General features: G+C 37.5%; 1 protein-coding gene across 7 annotated transcripts in view; it reads left to right on the forward strand.

Moving 5' to 3' along the window:
- LOC101426424 (zinc finger protein 596-like) overlaps positions 1-16,564 on the forward strand; it is a 64,680-nt gene that overhangs the window by 28,342 nt on the left and 19,774 nt on the right. For all 7 annotated transcript variants that reach the window (XM_071208413.1, XM_058277312.2, XM_058277310.2 and 4 more), the window contains one exon: positions 11,740-11,821. In XM_071208413.1, the coding sequence (XP_071064514.1) occupies positions 11,810-11,821 (12 nt within the window). In that variant the 5' untranslated portion in view covers positions 11,740-11,809. The remainder of the gene's footprint in view (positions 1-11,739; positions 11,822-16,564) is intronic.

Here is a 16,564-nt window from a genome sequence, read left to right on the forward strand (position 1 = left end):
CTTTAATGCATCAAAGGACTTTATCATGAATATAGAAAGACAACCTATCCAAGAAAGAAAATATTTGGAAAGGACATATCCAATTGTTTTAGTTTACCAAAGTACTTCTGATGCAAAGTACCGGAAATGAGTTGGCTTATACTAAAGGGATTTATTTGGGGTAACAACTACAGTTCCAAGGCTGTGAAAAGGGCAACTCAGGGCACCATAAGAGGTACTTTCTCCCCAAAGTCATTTCCACATGGTGAAGCAAGATGACCACCATTCTCAGCCAAGGGGTCCACCTTTCTGCAGATGTAGGTGAATCTGGCATTGGCTTGTCTTTTACCAAGCCTCCCCTCTCAGTCTCAGCAGTTCTGCTTTCTTTCTAAGCTCACCCGTAAACCATCAGGCATATGGCTTATTTCTCCTTGGGCCTCTGCTCTTTGAGCCTCTCAGGAAATTCTCCCATTGCAGCTCAGTTTTGGGTGAAATTGGAGTCCTTTCTTTTCATTATTCAGGATCAAATATATGGTTTCTTTATCTGTGTCCATCTCTGTCTGTGTTTCTGTTTCTATCAGACCCAGTAAGAGGGAAGAAACTAAACCTGAGTCATGACTCACTGACATGGTCCAATCAAACCTTTTACCAATCTTACCAGGTAATCCAGTCAAAGGCCCCTCAACAGAATTTATTGCAATTCAAGGGTATCACGTCCACTGGAATAGATTAGTTTAAAAACATAATCTTTATCTTTTTGGGATTCATAAACTAATCTCAAACTACCACACTAATGAAGGTTTAATATCCAGAATATATTTTTAAAATTCTTCAACTTAAAAAGAAAAAGGAAAATAACCCAACTGAAATATGGAAAAATTTTGCAACAGACATTTCTCTAACGAATATGCACAAATGACCAAAAGGCCTTGAAAATATGCACAACATCATTAACAATCAGGATAATTCAAATAATAACCACAGTGTGATACCATTTCACACTCATTAGAATGGGTGCTATTTAGAAAATTCAGAAAATTGGAAGTGTTGGAAAGAATGTAGAGAAATAGGAAAACTCATGCATTATTGGTGGGAATATAAAATTGTCCAGCTTCTGTAGAAGAGTTGGACTTTTTCTCAGAAATATAAGTATAGAATTACTGTATGACCAGCAATCCCACTGCTGGGTATATATAAAAAATTGGAAACAGGGATTGAAGAGACATTTGCACACCAACAGTCATAACAGCATTATTCTCAAGTGCCAAAATATGGAGGCAATCCAAGTTTCCATCAACCGATGAATGGATCAATAAAATGAAGTAAATATATACATGGGAATATTATTCAGATATAAAAAGGAATGGTGTTATGATACATGCATTAACATGGATTGGATGAATATTGAAGACATCAGGATAAGTGAAATAAGTCAAACAACAAAGGACAAATATTGTAATGATCTCACTGGTATGAAATAATTAGAATAAGAAACCTCATAAGTCAGAATCTAGAATATAGTTTACCATGGGTTAGAGTAATGGTAGGGAAATGGGGTGTTAAGGATCAGATTGTACAGCATTTCTATTTGGGTTGAGTGTGAATTTTAGTCATGGTTAGTGGTGAAGATATTAAAACATTGTGCATGTAATGAACAGCACTGAATTTTATATTTGGTGTTAAAAGGGGAAATTATAGTTTTTATGTATGTTACTCTGTACAACAAAATCTGTGAAACCTATGTAAATGATGGTCTATAGTTAATAGTACAGTTTGTAAAATTTCCTTTATGAATTGTAACTATTCTACAATATTCATACAAGGTGTTAATAATTGGGTGATACATGGGAACTCTGTATTTTATGCATGATTGTACTCTAAACCCACAACCTCTCTAATAAGAAAAAGAAAATAAATTTACAAAAATTAAAATTGGACAAAAATTGTGGGAGAATTAATACATTTCCACTAAAAGTAAAAGTTGTGTGATTTCATCACCTCTTTACCACCCTGACAAGAAATGCTAAAGGAAGTTCTTCAGGTTGAAAGGAAAGGACAGTAGAAAATATATTGAAGTTGCATGATGATATAAAGATCTCCAGTAAAGGAACATTCTTAGAAATAAATGCCATTGCTTTTGTTTTTCGGGGGGTGGGATAATATAGTTTCACAATTTAGCGTATCTAAAATGCAAATATATGAAAGGTGATGACAAATCAATGGATTCAGGCTTATAATAAATAAGTAGGAAAATTGTGACTATAACTGCTTAATAGTGTAGGGATAGAGGGCCATAGCATGTGTATGATATTGAAATTAAATTGATATGAAAACAGATGAGATTGTTATGGATTTAGGATGGTAAATTTTAGTTTTCTGTTAACTCAAAAGAAAATACAGGAAAAAATTCATAGGAAGAAATGAGAAGGATTTCTAAAGTGTTCACTATTAAAATGAGCAAAGAATTTGAATAGACATTTATCCATACAGGACATACAGATGGCCATGTGTACATGTGAAATGATGTTCAATATCATTGGCCATTAGGGAGGTGCGAATCATAGCCATAGTAAGATACCATGTAGGTGCTGTATGGAAATAGGTTGGTGGTTCCTAAGGAAATTGGATATGGAATACTAATTGACACAGTAATCCCAATTCTAGGTATATACCAAAGTAATTGAAATCGTGGTCCAGGACTGTTATTTGTACACAAATGTTAATTGCAGCATTATTTAGAGTATCAGGGTATGGAAGTGATCAATAAATGTTAGATTCAAAGAAATTGTTACAAAGTACAAAATAAGGAAAGAAAAAAGAATTTTAGAAACAAGAAATTTGTATACAACCAAATTAAACGATAAATAATATTTGGACAGTGATGGAAACAATGAAGTAATTTAACTAAAATGTGCTATAATTATTTCAATGTATTAGGCTTGCCTGATTTACTGTATATGTTCCAAAAATGTAAATATGGTAAGTATTTGTTGAAAAATTAATTTAAAATGAGTACATGTAATAAAAACTTGGAGATATACACAAAAAGAGTTAAATAATTTAAGGGAAGCGGACTTGGCCCAATGGATAGGGCATCCATCTACCACATGGGAGGGATGCTGTTCAAACCCCAGGCCTCCTTGACCCGTGTGGAGCTGGCCCATGCACAGTGCTGATGTGCACAAGGAGTGCCGTGCCACGCAGGGATGTCCCTGCGTAGGGGAACCCCGTGCACAAGGAGTGCTCCGCATAAGGAGAGCTGCCCAGCGGGAAAGAAAGTTCAGCCTGTCCAGGAATGGCGCCGCACACACGGAGAGCTGACACAACAAGATGACACAACAACAACAACAAAAACACAGATTCCCATGCCGTTGACAACAATAGAGGCAGACAAAGAAGAACACGCAGCAAATGGACACAGAGAGCAGACAACGGGATGGGGAGGGGGAGTGGAGTGATTGGAGCAGGAAGGGGAGAGAAATAAAAATAAATAAATCTTTAAAAAGATATCTATATTTAAGAACTGTTACATTTGAAAAGGTAGAAAACAGAGCAGGCTCCTGTTTGTCACCCTAAGATTGATTATTTATTCGATATTTTCATCAAATAATACTTTATTTTGGGCCAAAATCCAAAGCAGGGGAAAGACTTTGGGAAACTGGGAGCTTAGCACCAAACTCAGGATATATATATAGAGTTAAAATCCCTGGGATAATCTTTCTTGAACTTCAATCACTTATCCATGTGGTGCAGCAGTCCTCCAAAATGTATTCACCAAATGCAATGAATGTGCCATGATGATGAAAGAGGTTGTTGATGTCTGAGGAGTGGGGTGAGGGGGGTGAGGGGGTATATGGGATCTCATTTTTTTAAATGTAAATTTAAAAAAAAAATAAAGGAAAAAAAATCTAAAAAAATTCTATGTTTTCTCTTCAGAGAGTCATTTGGCTAAGAATGGTATAAGGCAGTAGCGGTATCTTCATTGTTAGACACAGGTTTTATAAAATGTGACATCGAATGTTGAAATAAATTGGGAGCCAGTGCTGGCCATTGTTCAATGTATCTATGAATTCCCTGGCATCCTGTTAAACTATAAACCCTAGTCTAGTTCCATAGTCTGAGATGGGCTCCTCTGCAGAGCACCCACATGTATGCATTCTAAAGATACAACTACCACAGAAGTGTGGATACTGAGGCCCTGTTGGGCGTCTGTGGTTGCTAAGAAAACTTGTTCTCAAATTTTGATGCCTATTGAAATTACACCTTGAGTTTTCAAACTTATAACAGCCACAGAACACCCAGGAACAATTAAATAAGGAGCTCAGTTGATAGGGCTCAGTCATTAGAATGTGTTGAAGTTTTTAGGAGATTTCATTGTGCAGAATCTTCTGACATCCATTCCCCTTAGAGTAAAGAATGCAATTCTAGAAATGTCTACATTAAATGTGCAAGTAGTCATGAGCAAAAAATATTACATATTTTAATAAAAGGAAAAGTTCTTACACGTACACATTAGTGTAGGTTTATATATCTCAATATTTTTCTAGTGATATTTGCAGTCATATTCAGACAAAAAAGTCCAGTAAAATTATGAAATTAAAAAAGTAAAATCCTTCAATTCCACTCAAATATAAATACAAATTATTAGTAAGAAAACCATAAAATTACGTACTTCTCTATGACAGGTATTTAAATATTAATTTTTGCCATACAAACAGAAAGTTATAAAACAGGCTCCTCATTTTATTTTAGGAGTTATTAGTAACATTTTTAACATGTCCTAATGACTATTTGTTCTCCCCCAACACACCCCTCCCCAATGCTCCACCTCAGTAAACTGTTTTTTTTGTCACAATGTTAGAGTTAATCCAAATTTTTCATATTTCTTCATCTTTATTTTTGATTCTAGCATTCCTCTAGGAAATTCTGCTTTTTGTCCATATAGACACAGCATAGATGTTTCCTACTGAATTTCCAGACTTTGAATATTTCCTATTACATAGAATGATCTGCAAAGTATTTTTTAATTAATTATCCTTTCAGTTATCCCTCTCCTTACTAGTTATTAATGCTATGAATTTCTATACATTGTTGATATCAAAGTACTATCTTAAAATATATACATTTTATGGGTATGTGAGTTTTACTTTCCCAGTTACTTTATTTCTTGCCAATTGAGGCTAAGCTTCTTCAGAGAACCGCAGTTAATGGGTTTATCCACATTTCTCACTCATTCCTCAATAGATTGTGATATGGTTTACATCTTCTCCACGTACATTGACTACTCATGACTAGCTAATTACCTCCACCTTATGAATCAACTGAAAGCCTCTTCATCTACCATGATTCCTCAAAAAAATCCCTTGATTTTGTTCCTTCTATAATCCCTCTGTGTCCTGGTCTCTTAGGTCACAACACTCCCTAGGATTATTTCTGGCTTCATTTTCTAGGTAAGCTCTTTCTGAAGTATTAAATGTTAAAACTCCTCAGAACTCAGCCCCATTATTTCGATCTATCTAGGGAATATATTCCATTTTTTTGACCCCATTTATCATCTGTATTTATAGAGGACAGATCCAAGATGGCAGAGAAGAGAAGAGCAACCTGCACTGCTCCTCCAGAAACAGGAGGAATGTACACAGGTTTACTTGGCAGAAGGGAAGCCATGGAACCTTGGGTCAGTCAGAGAGGGCAGCTAGAGAGAGGGGAAGGGGGCCCTAGTTTCTGTGGGAGAGGGAAATTGGGGGAGATAGGGCAGGTAAGCCAGGACACAGCCAGTTCAGAGGGAGAGGGAAGCTGGGAAACTGATTTGGTTTGAAGACCAGCACTCAGCCTGCTCTGTGAGCGAGGAAATGCACCAGGCCACGAGGGTCTTGAGGTGGGGGAGCTGTGGGGAAAACAGTTGTGGGGACTGACAGCCAGTTGTCTTAGGAGGAGAGAACAGTAGAGGGGAGGGAAGGTATATGGATAGGCCACATATCATATGGTTCCTGAGTATAGGAAAAATGCCAGCAGGTGCTGAAGGGCTCCAGGTTAGAGGGAAGGGGGCAGCTGCTCAGGTGGGCTCTTGTACCTACCTGCCCTGGGACAGAGAGAAACTGGATCAGTTAGTGCATGGACTGACAGGTGCCTGACAGCCCAGAAGAGCTGGGAGCCAGGAGAAGCAGCCCACAAGCTGCCAGAAGTGATACTAACCTGAGGGAAAGGGGGACTAGGTGAGGCAGATGGCAAGCCATCAGAAGCTCAACCAGCCTGAGGGAAAGGGATGCAAGGAGAGGCAGCCCTATGGCTCTAAGGTGCCCAAGCAGCCTGGAAGAGGAGGGATCCAGGGAGCAATCCAGTGGGTTGTCAAGCAACCAGCCAGCTCCCTGGGGTTGGGGGAGGAGTGCGTCAAGCAGACTCATGACAGGAAACTTAGGCTGAGACTTTTTTTATTTTTGTTTTTATCCTTTATTCTTTATTTTTTTCTCTGCAGCTGGGCACCTTACCTGCAGAGGGCAGCCTGTAGGTTGAGTATGGGCAGCCTGAGATTGTTGCTGCTGGTCTGAGAGGATGGACTGGTTTTTTTCTTTTATCTTTTTCTCTTTGTTTCTTCTTTTCTTCTTTATTTTCTCCTTGTATTCTTTCTTTCATTTTTCCCTCTTCTTTTGGTGTTCTTTCATTCTACCTTCTCTTGTTTCATCTTTTTTTCTTTTATCATCTTTCCTGGTTCATTTTATTTTTTCCCATTTCTTTTTTGTATTTTTATTCTGTCTTTTTTATTCTTTTTTTCCTTTTGTATTCTTATTCCTTTTTTAAAAGTTTTTTTCACTTTAATTGCTTATATATTTTTTCCTGGTTCTTTTATGTTTTCTTATCATCTATGCTTTTAGAACTTATACTTTCCAGTCCAAATCTAATATATGACTTCCAGACCTGAACAAAAATTATAAACTGAGACTTTTAGAGTTTTCCCATCAGTGTCTTAAATGGAATCACATCATTTGAAAACATTTCTCTTTTTTAAAAATCCAAACCTGTTTGAGTAAACATACCTGTCCAGTGGCTCACTGAAGAAATTTTAGAGCTATTTTTCTTTCAAAATAGTAACATTTATAAGAGAGAGTTTCCATGTCTAAAAATGTAATAAATACAAATCATGTATGCAAAGTAACTTTGCAAATTTTCCTTTAAATTGGCTCTTCTAAAGCGAATCTTAAATCCATAAGGCCAGATTCTATGTTTTGCCTGGTAGTATAACTCCATGACCTTGGAGAGTTCTAACAACAAGATGGCCTTCAACATAAACATGTATGAAAAAAAAGAGATTATCACTTGCCTCAAGAATATTGTAAAGCAAATAGGGCTGCAAACACATTGGGCTATATAAGAAAACCATGAAAATGGAATAATTGATTTCCTACAATGCATACTCCAAAAATGATAAAAATTGCAACATTTTTAAATTTCAGGAAGAGTGACTTAAAAAAGAAAAAGACAAAATATTTCTTTGTATATAAATATCTGTCCCTAAAATGGAAATATATTGCTTGATTTTACTACAGAAATAATTTATTCTTCTATATCTCAAAATATGTCTGAATATTTTTATACTTTGAATATTAAAATTTAGTTAAAGTCCATCTTATTAATAGGAAAATAACAGTGAACTTTGATCATTTCCTTTTGGAACCCCTAATATTTTGAAAATTGGACCGTTTTACAGTACTGAGAACATAAGGTAGATCCAACATGAAAAAAATGTATATAGGATGATCTTTCCCTCAGTTGTTAGTAAAATATACACCATCTAGAACAATGAATCTATTTTTCCTTGAATATATTTTTTAAGCAGAAAGGTTTCTATGTATGTAGAGTCACACTGATGCCTACAGCCTGAAAATGTTGGTTGATTATAATTCCTCTTAGAAATACAGATTAGTAGAAGTCTTCTTCTATAGATATTCTAGACTACTTACCCAGCACAACCAAATTTCATAAAATGGTGAGACCTCTTGGAAAATATAGGTTGATTTTGAAACTTTTAGGAGGAATTCAAGGACACAAATTGTTTTCCTTTATTACATCTTCATGATTTACCGAATTTGAGGAAATACATTGTGAGATAGAAACCAAGTCTTGATTAGATTTACCTAGACAGTCATTTGAGATAATAAAGGTGTGGCTTTTGAATTATACAACTGATGAGGTTATTAATGGGATAAAAGTGACTTAACAATTGAAATGGTGTCTTTTCTACAAAGAGAGAAGCCCAGAAGCCCTGAGTATGGTGAAAGCAGCCTCATGAAGACATTGATCTTTGCATTCTCAGTCTGTTTGGGTTCTGGGGAGTAAGGGAGAGTATTTTAACCAGGCCGGAGAGTCCACATTTATCTGATAAATGTTTTGTTTTATTTTATTTTATTTTATTTTATTTTATTTTATTTCATTTCATTTCATTTTATTTTATTTTTTAACAAGGTATTTCATTTGAATGTAGTCAGTTGGACTTTGGCCCTCTAAGGTCAGGTTAAGTTATTGTGGAATTACAATTTCTCTGGATTTAGAATTCTTCAGTAATTTCAAAAGGGAAATTGACCTGATATTACCATTCAGGGATGTTTTATTCAGTAAGACCAGCGGGACAATAAACAAACAAATAAATATATGATGAAAAATTAAATGAGTAACCTGAAGAAATAGTAGAGTTGTTATAAAATCTACAGGAAGGGCAAAGGCTATCTTAGGTTGGGCGTCTCCATACACATGGGTGTGCTTCCTTTTTTGGCTCAAGAAGATGTCTTTATTCCAGATCTCAGCTTCCACGGTTTTTCTCTTAAAGCTATTCTCCCTTCCATCTCTTGCCTCCCTGACCGTTTTTGTCCAGACCGACAGTGGTTTCATTAATACAAGTCTTTCCAAATGCTTGTTGATATAGCATGCAGGAAGTAGGAGTCCAAGCCACCGACAGTAAGACTTTCCACAAGTCTTTCCTGGATAACTGCATTTTCAATCTCACCAGTTCCAAGTTTAGTTAATTCCCCAAATGGGCCACTATCTTCTGGGGCTTGTTTTCTGGAAGCCTGGAATTTCCAAAATCAATCTCTGGTTTCATTGTGCTTTCCTTTCACATTTTGTTATAAGCAGCAAGGAGAAGCAAGGCCATTTTTCCCACATTTCGGTTGGAAATCTCCTTGGTTAAATGTCTAAGCTCATTTTTTTCAAATTCTGCTTTCCATATAACATCAGGATTCAATCTTGCTAAGTTCTCTGCGACATTAAAGCACAGATCACCTTTCCCCCAGTTTCCAATAATAGTTTCATCATTTCCTTCTAAGACCTTTCAGAAATAATTATAGGCTTCATATTCCTACCAACAGTCTCTTCAAAGCAATCTAGGTATTTTACTTCAAGCAACTCACCTCTTGACCATTTGATTATAAAGCCATTCCAGCACATTTGGTAACTGCAGCAACAGAACTACACTCTCTTCATACCAATTTCTGTATTAGTCTGCCAAAGAGCTGCTGTCACAAAGCACCAGAAATCTGGGCTTTTATAAAAGGTATTTATGTGGAGTAAAAGCTTTAAGTTCCAAGGCTCTATAAAGCCCAACTCAAAGACTGCTTTCTCACCAGAGTCAGTTACCGCATGTTGAAACAAGATGTTCACTGATATCTGGCTGGTCTCTTCCCCTGTGGGCTTCATCCTCCTCTTGAGTCTCTATTGTCCCAACTCTTGAGATTCATCCGTTGAAGTCCTCTCTCTCCTGGCATAGGACTTATCTTTCAAGGCTTCCTATATCAGTCTTTGCTCTCTTCACAACATCAGCTATAAGTTGTGAGGCTTTACTTGTTTGAGCCTTCTTTCTGTCACATGGCAAGATAAAAAAGTGGCAGAGCTCTCTCTTCCTTGTGTCTCCTTGAGTGAGTGTCCATTTATATCAGACCCAGCAAGGGGCAATGTCTCACCTTGAGTCGTGCTTCCTGATATAGTCAAATGAAAACCCTAATATTAACAAGTAATGTAATCAAAGACACCTGAGCTAAATTTAATGCAATGGAAGGATGTCACACCCAGAAGAACAGACTAGTTTACAAACATAATCTTTTACCTTTTTTGAATTCATAAAATCACCTCAAACTGCCACATACCTTCAATAAAATATCAGACTGTTTAAATAGGATTTCTCACAAACTCCCTTCGTTTTTTATCTTCTGAGCCTCCTAATTCTAAGGATTGTAGGACATGACAATGCCATGATGAGCTATATAGTTCTGATATATTTTTTTTAAAGATTTATTTTTTTTATTTTTCTCCCTGCTTCCCCATTGTCTGCTCTCTTGTGTTCATTTGCTGTGTGTTCTTCTGTGTCTTCTTGCTTTCTCCGTGGCACCAGGAATATTGTCTCTTTTTCTTGCATCATCTTGCTCCATCAGCTCTGTCTGTGTGTGGTGCCATTCCTGGGGGGTTGTGCTTTTTCTACTCAGGGCAGCTCTCCTTATGGGGTGAACTCCTTGTGCGTGGGGCTCCCCTATGTGGGAGACTCCCTTGCATGGTATGGCACTCCTTGCACATGGCAGCACTGCGTGTGGGCAAGCTAACCACACGGGTCAAGAGACCTATATGGTAGGTGGGCGCTCTATCAGTTGAGCCACATCTGCTTCCCAGTTCTGATATAATTTTTTTAAGATTCATTTATTATTAATTTAAATTTCTTCCCCCCCCCCCAGTTGTCTGTTCTCTGTGTCTGTTTGCCGCATGTTCTTCTTTGTCCACTTCTTTTGTTGTCAGCGACACAGGGATCTGTTTCTTTTTATTGTATCATCTTGCTGCATCAACTCTCCGTGTGGGCGGTGCCATTCCTGGGCAGGCTGAACTTTCTTTCATGCTGGGCGGCTCTCCTTACAGGGTACACTCCTTGCGCATGGGGCTCCCCTATGCAGGGACACCCCTGCATGGCACGGCACTCCTTGCGCGCATCAGCACTGTGCATGGGCCAGCTCCACACGGGTCAAGGAGGCCGGGGGTTTAAACCACGGGCCTCGCATGTGGTAGACGGACGTCCTAACCACTGGGCCAAGTCTGCTTCCCAAGTTCTGATATTTTGATGCAGGGAACTTGCTTGTCAAGATTGGCATTATAGGAGCTATTGATCCCGTCTGGTTGATCAACTACATGAGAAAATATATTCTTAGGTTTCTTGATTGCTATCCAAATCCATGGTAGTGATACTTAGAACTCAGTGTTGATTGAATTAAATTGTTAGACATCACATGTGGAAGAACCAACATGATTTAGAACAAGTATATACAGAAGGGAAGTAAAGTCAGATGAGAGTGGAAATCCAAAAGATAGGGATGGGTGTTGGAGACCAATGCCAGTGCAAAATCATAAATAATTATATCTGAGCAAGTCCAGACTGCTTTCCCTGGTGGTGGAGACCCTATTCCAGATGTGACATAGGTCAGGAATCCTTACAATTTCGAATAAGGTGCAGAATTGTAAATATCTGCAAATCATGGTGTAATTAATTAATACAATTAGATGATTTTCACATTGTTATATGTAAAATGAAGATACCCATGTCATCTTCATGAGTCAGAAATGCCATGACCTCTGACATTTGATCCTGGGAGAGGAGAATCTTCTTCTTACCTCTCTTGAAACATACTTTATCTTCCTGTTGATTGGCTGTTTTGAAAGTTTGGGATTCATGACAAGTGGGTCTGGAATTCAAGGTCAAGAATTATGTCTGAGGCTTTTTTTCTACCTTCTCAGGTTTGACCATCTACTGTTGTCTGGTTGTGAGTGAAACTCCAGAGGAAAAACCTCATCTGAGCTATTGACTATGGAAGCACAGGTGAGTAAGGAATTCCTCTTTAACTGAAATTGCACCTTTGTTGGCATTAAACAGTCATTTCTTTTATTGGCAAGGATATTCCAGGAGTATTTTGGAGCTATTCAAGGATCTGAGCTTTAGTTGCTCTTACAGGACTCTAGAAAAATTATTTTAATATCGGGACTCATCCAGAAATATTCTCTTCTACTGTAACATTAGATTGTTCAAGCCTCTATTACGGCTGTATATTCTCTGAAAAGGTGAGATGTTTTCTTTTTCTCACCCATTAAGTTCTCTCTCATTGGAGAACTTAATGCAGTCCTGGATCATGTTAGTGCCTAAAATTGGCTTAGGCATGCAGTGAAAGAGATGATAGAAATGAATAAGACTAGAACTTATAGGAGGGATGTTGAGGTTTCAGCAGGTGCATTCAATAAATCCAATATTACAGGTACTAGGGTGTAGGACTGTGCATTGTTGCCAGAAGCAAAAAAGAAAGTTAATCAATGAAAGGAAATGGAGAATAGTTTATTTTCTCCAATTTTTAATTTTCTTACAGTTTTCATAGAATTTATTTGCAAATTTTGAAATATTAAAAATATCTGAAATTCTCCTAACCACTGTTGTTCCCAGTTGCGAACTTTGATTTTTATAAATCAACTCTATTGAAATTTTATAAATGGATGCAATGAATAAGAATTATTTTTATCTTAATTGTGGTTGAGCATCCAGAAGGAGTATACCAGGTAGAATAAAATATATGGCTTGGTAAAAGTTTTCAAGATTTGGATAGCCTAGAAGCCTTCAAGGGGCTTTTTTCATGGTTTAATAGATAAGATGAAGATACTAGAAATATAATGAAAATGTGTGTGTAAGCCCCAGAAAATGTTGAAAATGGGATGTATCTTACCACAGGAATGAAGTAAGGACAGTTTTCAGTTCAGCAGATATAGGGGCCCTTGGCCTGTGATCCTGACCATCTGTATTTCTACCTGATAATGGATGCCTTATTATACAGAGTTGAGGGTGGCAGAACTTATTGACCCTTGTTTCTGTATGCAACCTGTTCAGTTTTGTAAAATTCTAGATAGTTCTTCAAAGTTCCCTGTTATTTTAATGAATAATAGTTCTCTTTAAAATTTATTTTATTTTAAAGGAGCTTTAGATTACATAAATATTATATAAAAAATATAGGAGATTCCTATATTCCCCACCCCTCTCCTACCTTTTCCACATTAACATCTTTTATTAGTGAAGTACATTTCTTAAAATGGATGAAAATATATTGAAGCATTACTACTATCCATGAATTATTGTTTACATTATAATTTACACTCTGCTCGCATAATTTTAAAGGTTATTACAAAATGTATAAGGTCCTGTATCCATCATTGCTATGTCATGCATGACAACTCCAATGTTCCAAAAATGCCCACATGTTACACTTTGCATTGCTAGATGAGTAAGTCTCTAATAGAATAATAATAAGTCTACTTTCAACCATTTTTCATTCCCAGCTGGTCTTGAAGATTTAGGGATGGTGATGCTCATTCTGATTCTAATTGAGGTTGGTCTTAGATCCCATGGGTCAGATGGATGGAACTATCTTGCTTACAATTGCAGACACTGTGTCCAGTGAAATGGAGAGTGGGTGTTTCAACTCTGATGAGATTTCATAGCCAAGTAGCTCATGAACGGGCCAAAGATTTAAGTCTCTGGGACATACAGTTAACAAGTAAAGTGCTAATTATGGGTTCAAATAAAAAAGGCAGAAGAGCCATGTGTAGGGATTCTAAAGGAGCCTAACTAACTCTTTTACCCTGGGAAGACTGAATTCCAAAGTAAGGCCCACTGAGAGTTTGCTGAATTCCTGAGTTTGTCTGCCCTGCTTATAGTGTCTAGATACTGGATGTTTCTCTAGCCTTCAGTACCCCCACCGTTTGAAGCATTTACTGTGGTGCACAATGAGATCCTACTGAGACACACATAAGCATAATCTCTGGAATGACTTCCTGACTCACTTTGAAATCTCTTTAATCATAAAAACTCATTTGTATTTAAAATTTCCTCCTTCTTGTGGAGGGTTTTTTTCCAAAAGCATTGTTAGTTTGTGCATGTTAATAACCCCTTGGTGCCAGGGAGGCTTATCCTCGAGTCATGTCCCACACTGGGGGGAAGGTAGTGCATTTTTATGCTGAGTTGACTTAGAGAGCAGCCACATTTCAGCAACAAGGGGGCTTTCAGGAGGTAACTCTTAGGCAATGTGTAATACTAGGCTAAGTTCCAGTTTCACAAGAAGAGGCTCATATGTATAATCATCAATAAAGGGCCTGGCATAATGGTCTGTCTTCCTTCACAAGGTACTGCCCATGATCTCGGGATTCCTGCCACTCTGTTTGAGAACATAGCAGGACTCCCCAGGATGGGAATACAATATTCTTTTGGTTATTGTGTGGCTCTTCATCCACTGAGAAAATTCCCCATGAACACTTGAATATGTTCATGTCTCTGAGAGGCATGCTCCCGTTGCACCCCTCCACACACTTCCCCCCATCACTGACACCCACACCAGTGAGCTTCCCTTGCCACAGTTGTGAGCCTTCTGTGATCCAAAGCCTCTCAGAAACAAAAAGCCAAAATTCAGTCAGGAACAATTATTAGAAAACACAATAAAACAATAATTTAATAATAACAAAATCCAAAATGAAAAAAAGAAATACAATAAAAATTTTTAATACATTGTGTCTTTCATCACTGTAAGGTCTGTTATCTTTTATGTGCAGTGAGGTTTTCTTCTGTATGCTCCCCCAGTGTGCACTTTTTACATTTTATCTTCAAGGAAGCTTTAGGTTACAAACATCACATAGAAAATATAAGGGATTCCTATATATCGAACAACTTCCCTGTTTTCCCCTCTCCCGTATTGACATTTTACATGTGTATTTATATTTCTTAAAATTGATGTACAAATATCGAAGTATTGCTAGTAAACATGGTCAGTATTTGCATTATCATTTGTGTTTTGCACCATTTCTTTTATAGGTTTTGGTAAAATTTAAAATGGGCTGTATCTGTTATTGCAAGATTATGCAGAACCATTGCCCTATGTTCCATGTATTTTAACCACCACCCCCCCCCCTTCTGAACCTACGGTAACTGCCAAGTTTCAATTTTTGAAGAATCAGATTCATAGTTACTTTCAGAAATATTGAGGGCTTGACATATCTGTTTGTTTACTTTTATTACGCACTGCCTCGGTTCTCAAGGAATTCTTGTCCCTGTAATTGAGCAAACTCCCAGGATAGGAGTTTGATATTTTCTGGATTATTATATGGTTCTCCACCTACTGAGATAAAACATTATGACAAGATAAGCACTTACATATTCCATAGAGGCATGCTCCAGGTGTGCCCTCTCCCACATAACTCCCACACCTGATGCCCTATACAATAGCCCTTCTCTTCCATATTTGTCAAAAGAATATCCCACCATTGTAGTTTTTACAATTTTTTTCCATTGTATTTTTTAAAAAAGCATGTCCCCACTCTTTTGTTACCAAATTCTGCACTATTCTGCCAAAGGGGTGCCGATGCAAAGTATCAGAACTCTTTTGGCTTTTATAAAGGGTATTTATTTGGGGTAGAAGCTTACATCACAAGACCCTTAATAGTCCAAATTAAGGTACCATAAGATGTACTTTCTTACCCAAAGTGATTTGCCATGTACTGAAGCAAGATGGTGGGCAATGTCTTTGCTGTTTCAGCCTTCCTTCTGTCTTGTTAATGTTCTGTGGCCTCACCTTCTTCCAATTTCAGCTATAGCCTGGCATAAGGCTCATCTGTTCCCAAGGCTCATTTCTTTCTGGGCTCAACTGCTCCATTCTCTTCGCAATGTCAGCTCTAAACTATCAGGCTCATCTCTCTTCCCCAGGTGCAGGATCCTCTATGTATCTTCCTTGTGTCTACTTCTGTGTTAGTGTCTGTTTTATCACCCAGGGAAGGAGGTAGGGATGCAGCCTTTCATACCATAATCTTAACAAAATTTAATCAAAGCCCTATCAGCTGAAGCTACTACAATCAGTTATCACACCCAGAGGAACAGACTTATTTACAAACATAATCTCTTTTTGAAATTCAAAAACAATTCCAAATGCTACACCTGCAATTCCCCAGAGTTCACCTGCTCATTCCTCTAACCCTCCCTGCAGTTCTAAGTATAGTCCAACCCAACTACCAATACTCCCTCTCACAGATCAGCACTGCCAAACCCCGTCACATGACTATACCACTCTCATGCCCATCCACTGCCCAACCACACCCTTCCACCTTATAGGTTTTGCCCATATGTCTGTGGGCTCACCACCATGTACTCCCTTTCTGTGCCATTTACCTATCTTCTATACTTTAGCTCTGGGCGTCTACTCAATTTGCTTAAGTCATATCAGTGAGGTCAAGTAATAATTTTCCTCCTGGGGCTGGATTACTTCACTTAACATAAGTTCTTTAAGATTCGTCCACATTGTCCTGGGTGCTAATACTGCATTCCTAACCACACTATAAATTAAATTTAGATGGAGTGCACTTAACACATTAGCTGATTGGATTTGTCAATTATGCATAACTATGCATAAATAAATGATTTTATAAATGAGAGAGAAATGAGGTCATATATTCAGGGGAATAATCTATACTCAATTTTTTAAAATTACATATCATGTTTATTTTTTGCCTTTTGAAGAGTCTGTAGATTTACTTGAAATTGGTG

This window comes from Dasypus novemcinctus, chromosome 16 (genome assembly GCF_030445035.2).
Source record: "Dasypus novemcinctus isolate mDasNov1 chromosome 16, mDasNov1.1.hap2, whole genome shotgun sequence".
NCBI classification, from domain to species: domain Eukaryota; kingdom Metazoa; phylum Chordata; class Mammalia; order Cingulata; family Dasypodidae; genus Dasypus; species Dasypus novemcinctus.